This window comes from Medicago sativa, chromosome 1 (genome assembly GCF_051527215.1).
Source record: "Medicago sativa cultivar Bolivia chromosome 1, Bolivia_mono, whole genome shotgun sequence".
NCBI classification, from domain to species: domain Eukaryota; kingdom Viridiplantae; phylum Streptophyta; class Magnoliopsida; order Fabales; family Fabaceae; genus Medicago; species Medicago sativa.
The window spans coordinates 29,615,676-29,629,152 of NC_140749.1; the positions used below are offsets into that span (position 1 = coordinate 29,615,676).

Genomic DNA, 13,477 nt, shown 5'->3' on the forward strand with positions numbered 1-13,477 from the left:
GAGAAAATCAATCGTTTCTAACAATCACACGGTTATAATTAGCTAATTATTTAAAATATACTCACACCGTTTGTGCTTATAAATTAAAGGGTAAAGTTGTGTGTACACCCTTTGTAAACTTTTTACAATGCCCCCAATTATGGGTTAAGATCCTCTCCATTTGCTTAAAATAAATGGACAATGTCATTTGATGAGAGATGGATACAAAAAAATGTGTAGTGGATCCCTCCACTAAATGGGTTCCCCCACTATTAATTATTTTTAAACTTCTTTGTGTTTTTATTTCTCCAAATGAAAGAAACAGACCACGATTGTTATACACCTGCTGAGGTGGCAATTTTTTTTTACTAATAAAAAACAAAATAGTTGTTGTTGTAGTGAAACAACATAGTTTCACAAGTGTTCAATAATAGCCACTGGATCTTATTGAATGGTAGTATTATACTTTTGTCAAAACAATCCAATAGCTAGTTAGAATAGCAACTGTATTGTTTTTTACAGCACTGAATCCAAATCCCAGAAACACCACACAATCAACTCTCTCTCCTCTATCTTCCGCTCATGTTCTCATACATTCTCTCTTCTCTCTCCTTCTCTCTTTCCATCTTCTGCTTACCCTCACCATTTTCACTGTGGCATTTGCTCTGCTCACCGTCTCTCTCACCATTTCTGTCTCACCAGAGCTCTCTGAATAATATGCGACTTGAACTCCAGTGACGTCGGCGACGGCTGTGGTTAGGTCGATGATGGCGGTGGTTAGATTTGAGGGTGATGACGGCGATGATGATGATGAGACATGAGGTAAGGACGACGACGATGAGGTTATTGGTGGGGAAAGGGTGGTGGACGGAGGGAGTCCAGGGTAGACGAACGACGTTGGATTTGAGGACGGCGGTGATTAGGCATATGAAGGTTTGTCGCCATTCTCTCCTCCCTTGCACTATTTTTCATGGTCTCCTTGTCGAATCAACTTCTACGTGGTTCCCAAACATATCTACACAAAAACAAAAGAAAAAAATCAATGAAATATTCATTAAGGCATTTTATCAAGCACTTTAAGTGCAAATGATAAAACAATGACTCATTGTGTTAACTCAACTTCTACACAGCCACACTGTACATAAACCTACTTTAAACAACATTCGCAACAACAACATTCAAATATAACATTATAAACTAACCCTAAACACTAACATTTTACTAAAATTAACAACAAGAAAAAAAAACTTAAACAAACTACATTGTAAATTAAAAGGATTAATAATACTTACTTGTGATTTTATTGAAATGATTTGGTTGATTTTCGTGAAAATGACATTGGAGGGAGTTTGTAGGAAGTTTGGAGGTTTTGGGTTACTAAACATGCAATGCAGAACTTTGTTGCTGTCTGGAATATGTTCAGATCGCAACAGCAGTTAATTGCGGTTGGAAAAGAAGAGAACAGTAGTTAACTACCGCTAAAAAGACTGAATGGTAGTTAGCTGCAGTTAAGGGTAAAATAGTATTTTTCCATGTGTGTGATAGCAATTTTTCATGTGGGAACAGCAATTTTCAAAAGGTATGGGCCAACTAAGTCCATAAACTTTTTTTTGACAAAAAATAAGCCCATAAACTTATGAAGAAGTATATTGTCTGTTTTCAAAATCATCTCTTTCTTAACGGAAAAATAAATGAATTCTGCTCTTTACCCAACAGAAATTGCTCGCTCCCAACTGAAATTCCGAAACAACCCATGCGTGAGTTAACTCACGCTAATTGTGTCATCAGCGTAACTTAAGTCATTTATCAGCAAAACAGAGCCACATAGCCCTCATTTTCTAAACTTCCCAACTTCAAATCCCCCCCCAATTCGAATTTCACCATTCTTGCACCATTCAAAGCCAATTTCTCCTACAATATCAAGTAAGTGATGATTAAACCACTTCATTGCATTTTTTTGTTTAAATTTTCAAATTTTTGAAGAAATGTAACATTTTTAGGTTTATATAAATTTTGCTTGCATGTTAGTTTTTATGATTGTTAGTGATGAATTAAGTTAGGAATTGTATTTTAGATGTTGTTTAGAGTGAAATGTGGTAGTTTTATGTGTTTGAAATTGTTTGATTTTAAGTTAATTGAAAGTTGCATTGTAGGTGTTTGATAAAATGTCTCAATGATTTTATTTTTTGTTTTTTGAATTGTTAATGATGAAATTAGTTAGAAATGTGGTTGCTAATGTTGATTATAGTTAGTTTGACTACAATGTGGTAGTTTACGGATTGAAATGACACTGTCGAAATATAAGTGTTGTTGTTGAATGGTTAGAAATGTTGTTGAATTGTCCGTATGAAAATGTCTCATTAATTTTTTATTGTTGAAATGTTGTGCAGATATATCTCAGAGGAATACTTCGCAAATGTGTGACAGGCCTGACAGACTTAGGTTAGGGAGGCCTACCTCTACTTGTAGTGCACGGAGGGAGAAGCAAGCAGTACACCCTCCTTTGGCTGGTCGAGGGAGAGGCATACTGGGGGGCACGGGACTTGCTAAGGTTGATGCTACTGGGGCCTCATCGTCACAGACGGGTCTATCCCAGACGGTCGACCCGACACAGTATCAGTAACATTATCAGGAGCAGGCGTATCAGCCTGAGTATCAGGAGGGGTATCAGCCTCAATTTGAGCAGCAGCAGTATGACCAGCCTCCTCAGCAGCAACAGTATGAGCAGCATCCTCAGCAGCATGTAGAGCCTGGTATGGAGGATGAGAATGAGGATGGGGCCTTTCCAGGGAGGCCTTATGAGTTGTCACTTTTATCGAACTTCGGTAAACACGTGGCATGCAAGCTTTAGAACGATAAAATAGTAAGTATAATTTGCTTTATTTAATTTAATGATATTTTACTATTTATTTTACTAATTATTTTTACTTAGAATATTTCTAGTTTATTTTACGTATTATTTTTTTAACGGTGTTTGTTAAAATACGTGACATTTATTTTTTATGTAGAATATTACTAGTTTATTTTATGTATTATTTTTTTTAATGGTGTTTGTTAGAATACGTGACATTTATTTTTTAAGTAGAATATTTCTAGTTAATTTTTTATTGTTGCGTGACTTAAGTCACGCTGCTTTTTGCACTAGCGTAACTTAACTTACGTAGGGGTAAAATGGTCTTTTCAGTTGGGAATGAGCAAAACGCAGAATTCAAATTAAATTATCCTTACTAGACAATTAAATATTAGATAATACTGTAGTTTATTAGACTTCACCTAATTCTTCTCTTATTGTATAAACTTTAATAAGTGATTCAACAATAATCCTTATTTTATGGAATTGCCAAGACCGTTTGTTCTTGTCCTTTGCAAAATTAGCCAAGTTCACTTAATCATGCCACGGTGGAGCCCATATACAAAAGCTAAATCTTGGATTTCGATTATATATACTAGCGAAAAGACGGATACTCTTTTTATTGCGCTAACGCTTGAAGATTATGAACGGTGTTCTTTTTTATGAAATTTTGATTTTGATTAAAACTAAAAAAAATATAAATGTTTGTTGCTTTTAAGTTATAAAAAATCAAACTACCTATGATTATCTATTTCAACGACACCAACAATAATACAATATAACAAAAAATATAATCTAAATTTTTTTTTAATGACACCAACAACAATTTTATTATAGAAAAAGTTGTTTAAGGGTATAATTGGAATGATGAAAAAGTAAGTATAAATATACTCACCTAGTTTGTTACACTTTTTAAATGATAAAGGTAAAAAACAAAAATATATATATATTCATGTCGTGTTTGTTACTTTTGTTTTAATATTTAAATTTATTGTTATTTATTTGTTACATGTGTTATTTGTATTGAAAGTTGAGAGTATTTTTGAAAAGAAAAATCCAACCCAAAAGTGCTGAAAGGGGTAATTTTCTTTATATATAGTATAGATACATTAGCGAATATGTGTCCGTCTTTCCGCTCTTTTTATTACATATGTTAGCGCAATAAATAATTAGACTATTTTATTATCATTGATATTGAAAATTATAGATAATTAAACTATTTTTTACTTAAATGGTGACTCAAAGTTGATAGATGTCAAAAAATAAAAAATATGTTAGAGTTGATTAAAGAGTAGTACATGTTAATTTTTGAGGGAGATAAGTGTAATTCAAGCAACTATTGGGAGAGGGGCATATAATTTGATCTAGGTTTTTTTAAGGGAATTGTTCTAAGTTTTTATTTCTCAAGGAATGAGAGTGAATGTTTTAATATAAAAAACAAGAGGAGTGTAATTCAAGTTTGTCGTAGGGGAGAAGAAAGTAATTTACTCTTAGTAATTTGATGTTGCTATTAAAAATTAGCAATTAAAAAAAAGATAAAAAATAAATTTGTACACAATCTTATAAGATTGATCTGCATTCACGCAATCAAAATCATTAGTAGTCATCCGATCTTGATCAGATTGGACCACAAAAAAATGAACTTTTTTTTTAAGGACAAAAAAATGAACTTTAAATTTTGTTTATATTTTAAGAAACCAACATTAAATTTCAACCGTCTGATTTTAATCGAACGAGTATCGATTATCAACTAGATAGATAAATGTGGGGAAATCATGATTTGTTTAAGTTTACTTGTGTCTCAAAAACCTAGGAAGTTTCCTATCGGACAACAAAATTGAATATTGGACCACTGAAATTAGAACCAAGGGAAAATGGTTAAACATTAAAATGTAATGTATAATAAATAAATGGCCACGTGATGATTAAGATTCATATATAAAGAGATCATAGCTTCTGGTCCAAGTATCATACCATTTGAATAAGACCATAACCAACTTCCAAAAAAGTTTATTTCCCTTCAAAGTTGGACTCGATGACGTTGGCAAAGAGTTTAATATTACTCTTCCAAGTTTTAGATTTTTGATTTGATTCAATTGTAGAAAACTCCCACCAACTCAATAATAATGCTCTTTAGCTCTTTCCTTCCACTTTCCTTGATCAAATTTTGGGTATAAAATATTACAATTAATGTATTTTTAGTTTTGAATTCCCTTTTGAACAAGTAAAATTTCATGCATATGGGTCTTTTTCCTACCAACGTGCTCTCAAGTCTTTGTTTTGTTGATGTATAGTTATAGTCACGAGATAGACCTAGCCTATTACAATGGCAAACTTGCTTGGCCACCTGTTTTGAACAAGATAGGAAAGTTTGATATCCTATGAAATCATTGTCTTTTTCGATGTTACTAAAAAAAGCATCATATCCCCCACGTCATATACCTCGTTAATTAAAAATTAAAAGAAATGTCGTCTTTGTAGAACCATATCCATCTTAATTCATCAATCAAAACTACATACGAAGTTTTTTAATAACATGATATATGTGCTAAGAGAAATACCACCAATAAGAATTTTATTTAATACACATTTTTTGACATATTTTCTTTGAATGGTAAAAATTCATATCAAATCCACAAAATTTATATGGGACCTACATGATTTGGTGAGATCGTATGAATTTTAAACAATAAAAAAGATTTTGTTAAAAAATGAATGTTAAAATGTGTTTTGCTAGCATTCTTTATGTGTGAAATACTCATTATCGTATAACATTAATTAATTGTTTAGAGAACTTGTTGGATATATCAAATGAGTTTTTTCAACCAATTAAATTTTCTACATATACAAAAAAAATAGTAAATGGTGAATTTGGTCTCTGACTCTACACCTCGCTGTCACAAAGGTCCCTGATTCAGGATTAAGGACAAAGTAGTCCTTGAATGTGCACTTTCGTTATCAGTTTAATCTCTAACGTTAAAAACTTATGTTAACTTATGAAGTGGCGTGCATAAGGTTTCATAGAGACTAAAGTGAAAGTAAAAAATGGTCACTTTAGTCTCTAAACCAAAAATCAATATCCCCACATTGAATCTCAAATCCCTAAATCTTGAATTTAATCCCCAAATTATTAAATCTCTAAATCTCGTCTAGTTTAGTTTATACGGGTGTGGACTATTATAATGGCTTAACTAAACATGATCGAAAATAGCTTCAACCATAATTTACTTTTTACTAGAACACATTTACCAAACATGCATGTAGAAACATACTAATGAGCTTCACTACACTTACACTATAGAATGAAGGAAATATTATACTTTTTGGAATTGAGGAGTAAAATGTGGTGATTTTCTTATAAACATTAAAATTCAGTACAATCCAGAGAATTAACAACAACAATCAAGGAAATTAGAGAAATGATATTTGAACAACCATTTTATTGTAACTTTTGTGACTATTTTTTCTCGTATACTCATATTATGTTCTAATTTTCTTTTTCTATTACTTTAGTTTTAGTGTCAAAACATACATTTCTTTGTATTTTTTTTGTTGTCCCATAAATTGCCTCATCAAATAATTGTTCAATCATTGTAAACATGAAAAATACCTTAACCATTGTTATTAATATCTTGTAACTGTGAGTATTCCACTCTTGAGAAAATTATCAAACAAATACACTACTTTTTCTTGTTCTTGTTTTGTCATAAATTGATACAAAATTTGTCGCCATACTAGAAGTCTGAAATTTTTGCACTTGAAGACAAAAAGGTTGCCAAAATGCAAAAGAGATCCTCGTGTGCACCAACGCGTGGCTTAAAATAGTTCAAGACTCGAGCATGCATCTTGACTTATAGACTTGAATTTCATAAGAGCTAAATAAACGGTTATCTCAATCAATTAAGACTTTTTTTTTTTTTGACAAGTCGTTATTTGACACAACAATCAATTTAAACAGTATTGCTCCCAATTCTGTAATTTTCATATTAACAAACAGCTAAATTGAAGGGAGAATAAAAAACCACGTATATAAGGATTTTCTTTTAAACAAAATGAAAGGATTAAACGTAAACTAACTCAAAATTTGACATTATATTATGACTAATATTCTTTTGGTAAAAAAAGGTTCTAGAATGAAAGAAGGGGTAGGAAATACAAGGAATATAAACATTCAAAATGTAAATCACTAGTTTAGTTTCCGAAACTAAAGAAGTTGAACAAATTATTAAAAATTAACCTGAGATAAATTAATGAAATATCTAAGAAGACACGAGATAAAGAAGTTTTTTCTTTTACTAACACGGATAAAGAAGTTGAACCATACTCATCACAAAAAACAAAAAAAGTTGAACCATATGATTCGATTAAATTTTAAATTATTATTAAAGCTGAAAATATAAGACAACATTAGTCTTTAGACCGAATAATTTAGTGCCTAAAATTTTCAAACGAATAATCAATATTGTAATAAAAAAAATTTTACTATAATTTGAAAATGATAAAATTAGTATTTGTAAAAAAATTGATAAAAATAGTAAGTTTCAGTCAGCATTTATATAGGTTGTTTGACCATGCATCTTGACTTTACATAATGTAACATTTGACATAATCAAAAAATTAAAATTTGTAGATTAATATAGAATATTTTTTTTTTGTAACCAAATTTTTTTTTTAAAGGGATTAATTTAGAATGATATAAATCTAATGAAATGGTCGAACTCAATGGGTTAATAAATTTATTAAAGGTTAAATTGACCAGGAATAACTGAACTCATTGAAACAATTATTATTCCTAGGGAAATGCTAATTTGTGTCCTTAAAGTACATGTTAAAGAACTTAAAGTGAAAATTTTATCTAAAAAATTGTGTCAATGTATTCTTCTAGAAATTGAAAATTAATGTTTTGTCATAAATATTTACCATTTATGGAATCATCAACATGTACTCTAAGGGCGTTAGCACGACTCTTATTCTTATACTCTTTAAATTTTTTTATTATCATGAACTTTCTCCTTGAAGCCGTAGGATTGTGACAAAAATAAAACACTATTTGTAGTTGCAAACACCTTATAATGAAAAAAAAATATGGATTAAATAAACAAATATATATTTGTATAAAGATCACCATTGAATTTAAATTAATGGCTACAAATTACATTAATTCACCAAGGATTTTGATTGTCATCAGAAGACATCAACAATTGTTCCAAATAATCAGCACCAAGATCTTCAAACACAACCATATTATCTATCCTAACATCTGTGTCATGTTTCTTCTTCTTTTCATCCATTTTACGTTTCATAGAATGCTTTCTCTTCAAAGCAATAACAGGTGAACACTCATTATCATTAGACAACACATAATTCATGTCCCTAAGTGATTCCTTAACCTTTTCAACAGGAAAATTAAGTGTTGCAGATGAACCTCTCATTGAAAAAGCAGCTTGATCATAAGCTAGTGCTGCTGCTTCAGCACTATCAAATGTTCCTAACCATACCCTTATGCCATGTCTAGTTGAATCCCTTATTTCTGCTGCAAATTTCCCCCATGGTCTACGTCGAACGCCTCGATAAGATTTGTGGTTCTTATCTTTGTTGTTCTTTGTTGTTTTTTCATTGCTACTTTTGCTAAGGGTTTGTTCTTGTGGTGATGAAGTTATCATGCCATATAGAAGCATCTCTTCTGGGTCGTTTTCATTGAAAGGGAGAAACTCGTTATGGTTCTTTGGGTTCAAAGAGATTGAATCTTGTGACCCAAATGAAGATTGTGGAAAAAAATTTGATTTTGATGAGAAAGGTATGAAGGAACAATCCATTTCTAAGTGTTATGTGTGTGTGTGTGTGTGTGTGTGTGTGAATGAATGTATTTGAAGAATAAAGAGTGAAGAAAGAAAAAACAGAGTTGCTCTGTTTTTTCTCAATGTTGAATTGAAACCTTACTACCTTTGCTTATATATACCAAATTGGGGGACACTAAAAAATGGTAAAAGTCACTACAAGAGCCAATAGATTAGGAGAGTGTGTAAAGAGGTTAACTCAATAGGTATATATTATCCTACATTCATGGTATTTAGTATTTAGTACAAGGGTTTTCTGGTTACGTAATCTCCACACTTTCTTTGATAATTTTTTAGGGTTTTAAAATGGATATTTGCATAACTACATGACAAGATATATCTATTAAACCAATTAAACCAAGTGGTTATTGCGCTAAATTTTAGGTTAAATTGTTGAATTAGTAACTAAATTCGAACTCTTTAGATATGTTTTTTAATAAAATTGTTCTAAGAACGTTATATAGTTTTTATTAATTAAAACAACGATATTCATTCATTCATTTAAATTGGTAGAAGAGGTTTGGACCCACACTCATCGCACCTCTTACCTCATTGGATCTCCCTCCGGAAGGTACACTAAAACTCAATATTGATGGTAGCTTTCTAGAAGATTTTGGTTGTTTAGGTACTGGTGGTGTTGTTCGCAATCACAATGGAGATTGGATAGCTGCTTTTTCTCACTATGAAGCTGGAGGTGATGCGTTATTAGCTGAGTTACGTGCTATCCAGATAGATCTTGATTTTTATAGTAGAAAAGGTCATGTCAACATTATTTTCGAAAGTGATTGTTCGGAAACAGTTGACCTAATTATTGCTGATCGTGATCATTCCTTGCACACTTATGCTACTGACATCCTTCATATTAAAGATGCTTTACAAGGAAATGGAAATACAATATTGGTGCATGTTCTTAAGGAACAAAATATGTGTACAGATTTTATGGCTATAAAAGGGTCACATACAAGGTGCTATGCTCACTGGAATTGCCCTCCGTCTGACATTGAATCTCTCATCTTAAGAGATAAGCTTGGAACTTAATTTTTTCTCTCCCTCTTTTTTTCTTTTCTTTTTGCCTCATTACATTGTAACACTACCAAAAAAATTGGTAGAAGACTTCGATAGAATAACACAAATTAAAATTACTAAAATAAAAAAGTATGAATCAATGAATAAACTCATAAAACTCAAGTTAATAACATGCAGCAAAATGTCTTAATTGTGACAAAACCAATATATGGAATATTGTTGAAGACGTTAAAATCATTGACTTAACCTTCATTCGATCGAAGATAGGCTTCATTATGAACGGAATAAACAACACGGTAAAACGAAAAATCAAAATAATTTGCATAATTTCTTATGATTTTTTTTTTACTAAATTTGAAACAAATTATAAATTTTTACTTCATTGATCAACATAATATATATAATGGTTAAAAAAATTATATTCAATTAAAATATAAATTTATTTAATGTAATTGTGCAAAATATTTGGTTTGAAAAATATTCATACAAGAGACAAACTATATATTTGCTACTCCTAACAGATAAGTGTTTGGTGAGGCTTTCTTTGGGGTTTGACTCCTGCCCTTTCTCGTTTTCCTGTAAAAGAAGAAGGTTCCACGAAACCACGAAATGGAAGGAATTTGAGCGTAATCTTCCACATGGGATTTGTATTTTCTGAATGAGGAAAAGTAATGAACTATTTTTTCCAACATTTACCCATCATTTATTTATAATTTTTAAATAAAAATATTTATTAAAGATTTAATGACTTTAATGATAATACATTAATAAGGACTTCAATGAAAAGTATTTAAATAGGCCTCATTAATTTTACATCATTAAAAAAAAATTATTACTTTTTTTCAAGTGAGACCAAGTAATACGAGTCCAGATCCTCTCCATTTGGTGTGTAAATGGCAATCTCAATTTAAAGCCATACACAATTGACACGAGTAAAAAAGTCTACAATGACCCAGATTACGGGGTAATAGTCACCGTAGTCTTTGAATATGTTATGATTAGTCATTTTAGTCCTTCATTGTATCAAAATTTCAAAATAGTCCTTGATTGTGCATTCTGTTAGTCAAAATAGTCCTTGACACTAAAATAACTTCTCAATGTTCACAAAACTCTTTTCATATAGGGACTAAAATGACAATAAACAAGTACTTATAAGGACTAATATGACAATAAGTAAGTATATTGAAGGACTAATATGATAATATTAATGAAATATTTTAACATTAAGGACTATTTTGACTAACAAAATGCACAATCAAGGACAACTTTGAAGTTTTGATGACTATTTTGACTACTCATTACAATTTCAGTGACCAAGTGACTATTACCCAGATTACATTTTAATATCAATTAATAAAAAAAATTAAGAAGGCCTATTTGGTTTTCGTCATCTCCATGGTTATCGCCGATAGCAACTGCACCCGTCACGTCACGCCGCTTTCCACTCCTTGCTCCTTCGTCGTTCCACTTGTCGGTGGCCACCCTCTTACTCTGTCTCATATGTTCCTCTGTTAAAATACCCAAATGGGTTGAAGCAAGGCAACGTTTTCCAGCAATCATTCCAAACGATTTCATTATCGGAGCCAATCTGAGGAACAGTAGGATAAATTAGAGAAAAAAATGAAAGGGGAAGAACATAGATTAGAGAGCAGTAGCAAGGGGAACCTAAATGGGTTCTCCAATGTGAAACAAAAGCACCGACAAGTGGATGAAGCGGAGACTGGCGTTGATAAACTTTATTTCTCCGACGGACGGTGGACGGTGGCCTCCGCCGTATGAGCATCGTGAATGTTTTTCTGTGTTTTTTTTAATTAAAATGCTTGAATAATGTTAAATAAATCTGGGCCATTGATAAACTTTTTTACACGTGTCGGTTGTGTATGGCTATAAATTGATATTGCCATTTACCAGGGGTGGCAAAACGGGTCTGACCCGCCGGGCCGGCCCGTTTGGCCTGCTATTTTTGGCGGGCTGAGTCGAAGTTTTGAACTCCCTTTCTATAGTTGGTTCGGCTCGTCTCGTCTCGTTCAAATAGGGGGCGGGCACGGGGAGAGGCGGGCCGGCCCGCTTAACTCGTTGGAAACGGGACGGGCACGGGGCGTGGCGGGGCGTCCCGCTTAACTCGTGTTTCAATTTGTTATTTTGAGTCTTATTTCATGTTTTTGGATTTATTTTGGTTTTTAGATATATTTTGAGACTTATTTTATGCTTTTGAATTTATCTTGGTTGTTGAGTTTATTTATTTTAAGACTTATTTTATAATTTGGTTGTTGGATTTATTTTATGATTTGTTTTATTTTGCGCATTTGCTTTATTTTTCTATTAGTTATGATGTTGAATTCGACAATTTGACAATTATCTTGTTTTTCACAAATTTACTTGCTACCTATTCTTTTATATTTTTTTACGATAAAAGCAACATAGTTTTTTTTGTAACAATTAAGTTGTAAAAAGAAATTAAAAAAAAAAAGTTTTTGTTTGGCGGGCCGGCCCGCCAACTCGCACGCCCGCCACTAAACGGGGCGGGGTGAGATTTTGGACTCGGTCACAAAATTAGACTCGACTCGTCTCGTCTCGTTTTTAGTGGGCTTAGATAGGGCGGACCTAAATGGGGTGGGCCGGCCCGCTTTGCTATCCCTACCATTTACACATCAAATGGAGAGGATTTGGACTCAAGTAATACATATTTTATTACTTCTTTTAAACGTGAGATCCGTTAGTTGTTTAGGGGAGAAAGGATCCTTATATAGTTGGTCGTCATTTAATAGGGACTCATTTTTTCTTCATCCAATTAGGGTCCTTAACGGGGAGTGGTCATTGCTAAGTAAGGACTCCCATTAGAGATGCTCTCATAGATCTTGCTAATGCTATAAGACCATCCATAACAGATCCCATATGCCTATCTCGTTTATTTTACGGTAATACTTAATAAGCACCAATTTTCTCCAACTTAACACCTCAAAAGAAATTATTAAATAAGTCCCACCAATAATTCTATATCATTCTATTTCAACAAAATTTATTTATTTTATTAAGATTTATTAAATGGTTAAGATTTATTAAATGGGACCCGCGAAATTATACTTCACAATGGACGTGCTTATTTAATGTGGTGCTAAATAGGTGAAGCATCCACTTTTGTGGATGATCTAAGATAATGTTTAAAGAATCCATAGAAATCATTTTTATTTTAAAAATATATTATTTTTTTTACAAAAACAAAATGATATTCAACTTAAAAATATATGTTAAACATATTTAAAATTCATTACTACACAATTTATAATGTAAAAGTTATTACTTTTGGATATTTAAACAATGTTTTTTGACAAGATATTTAAACAATGTTATAAAGACACTTTGATAACATTTTCCTTTTTTTTTTATAAAAGGAAAACTAAAGAGTTATAAGCATCCACAAAAATAGATCTTAATGAATCACGTGTCTTGAAAAAGCCTTTGACTTCAAGCTCTTGGTGTGTTATTGTTTCAAGTTATATTTGTATATTTCTAAGAATAAAATGATAAAAATATACATTTGTTATAAGTTTATTAAATTTTATTCTTGAGTATAAAAGATTACTAGGAAAGAAAAATATTCCCATCGAAAATGGTTGGAATAAAAGTTTCCATGAAGATGGAAATAAATTAGTGTATAACTACACATTAACCTTCCTATTATAATAGTTCCTGAGAATAAATAAATTAACCAAACATCTTTTTTTTAAATGTCCAAGAATAAAACTCAATTCTTTATATTTCCAGAAATAACATTTCTAAAAAT

General features: G+C 31.6%; 2 protein-coding genes across 2 annotated transcripts; one reads left to right on the top strand and one right to left on the bottom strand.

Moving 5' to 3' along the window:
- Window positions 1-7,875: 7,875 nt before the first annotated feature.
- On the bottom strand, window positions 7,876-8,847 carry LOC146954129 (ethylene-responsive transcription factor 1B-like). Its single transcript, XM_085714117.1, has one exon. The coding sequence runs from the start codon at window positions 8,644-8,646 to the stop codon at window positions 7,993-7,995; it is 654 nt and encodes a 217-aa protein (XP_085570243.1). The 5' UTR covers window positions 8,647-8,847; the 3' UTR covers window positions 7,876-7,992.
- LOC146954130 (uncharacterized) lies at window positions 8,811-9,705 on the top strand. Its single transcript, XM_085743711.1, has 2 exons — window positions 8,811-8,852; window positions 9,181-9,705. The coding sequence occupies exons 1-2, from the start codon at window positions 8,811-8,813 to the stop codon at window positions 9,703-9,705; spliced, it is 567 nt and encodes a 188-aa protein (XP_085599837.1).
- Window positions 9,706-13,477: the final 3,772 nt, after the last annotated feature.

Bases quoted from the DNA above. Each gene is read 5' to 3' on its own strand.
- LOC146954129 (XM_085714117.1), bottom strand. From the start codon at position 8,646: ATGGATTGTTCCTTCATACCTTTCTCATCAAAATCAAATTTTTTTCCA.
- LOC146954130 (XM_085743711.1), top strand. From the start codon at position 8,811: ATGGTAAAAGTCACTACAAGAGCCAATAGATTAGGAGAGTGT. The intron at 8,853-9,180 runs GTAAAGAGGTTA...TTAAATTGGTAG, and splicing joins CCAATAGATTAGGAGAGTGT to AAGAGGTTTGGACCCACACT.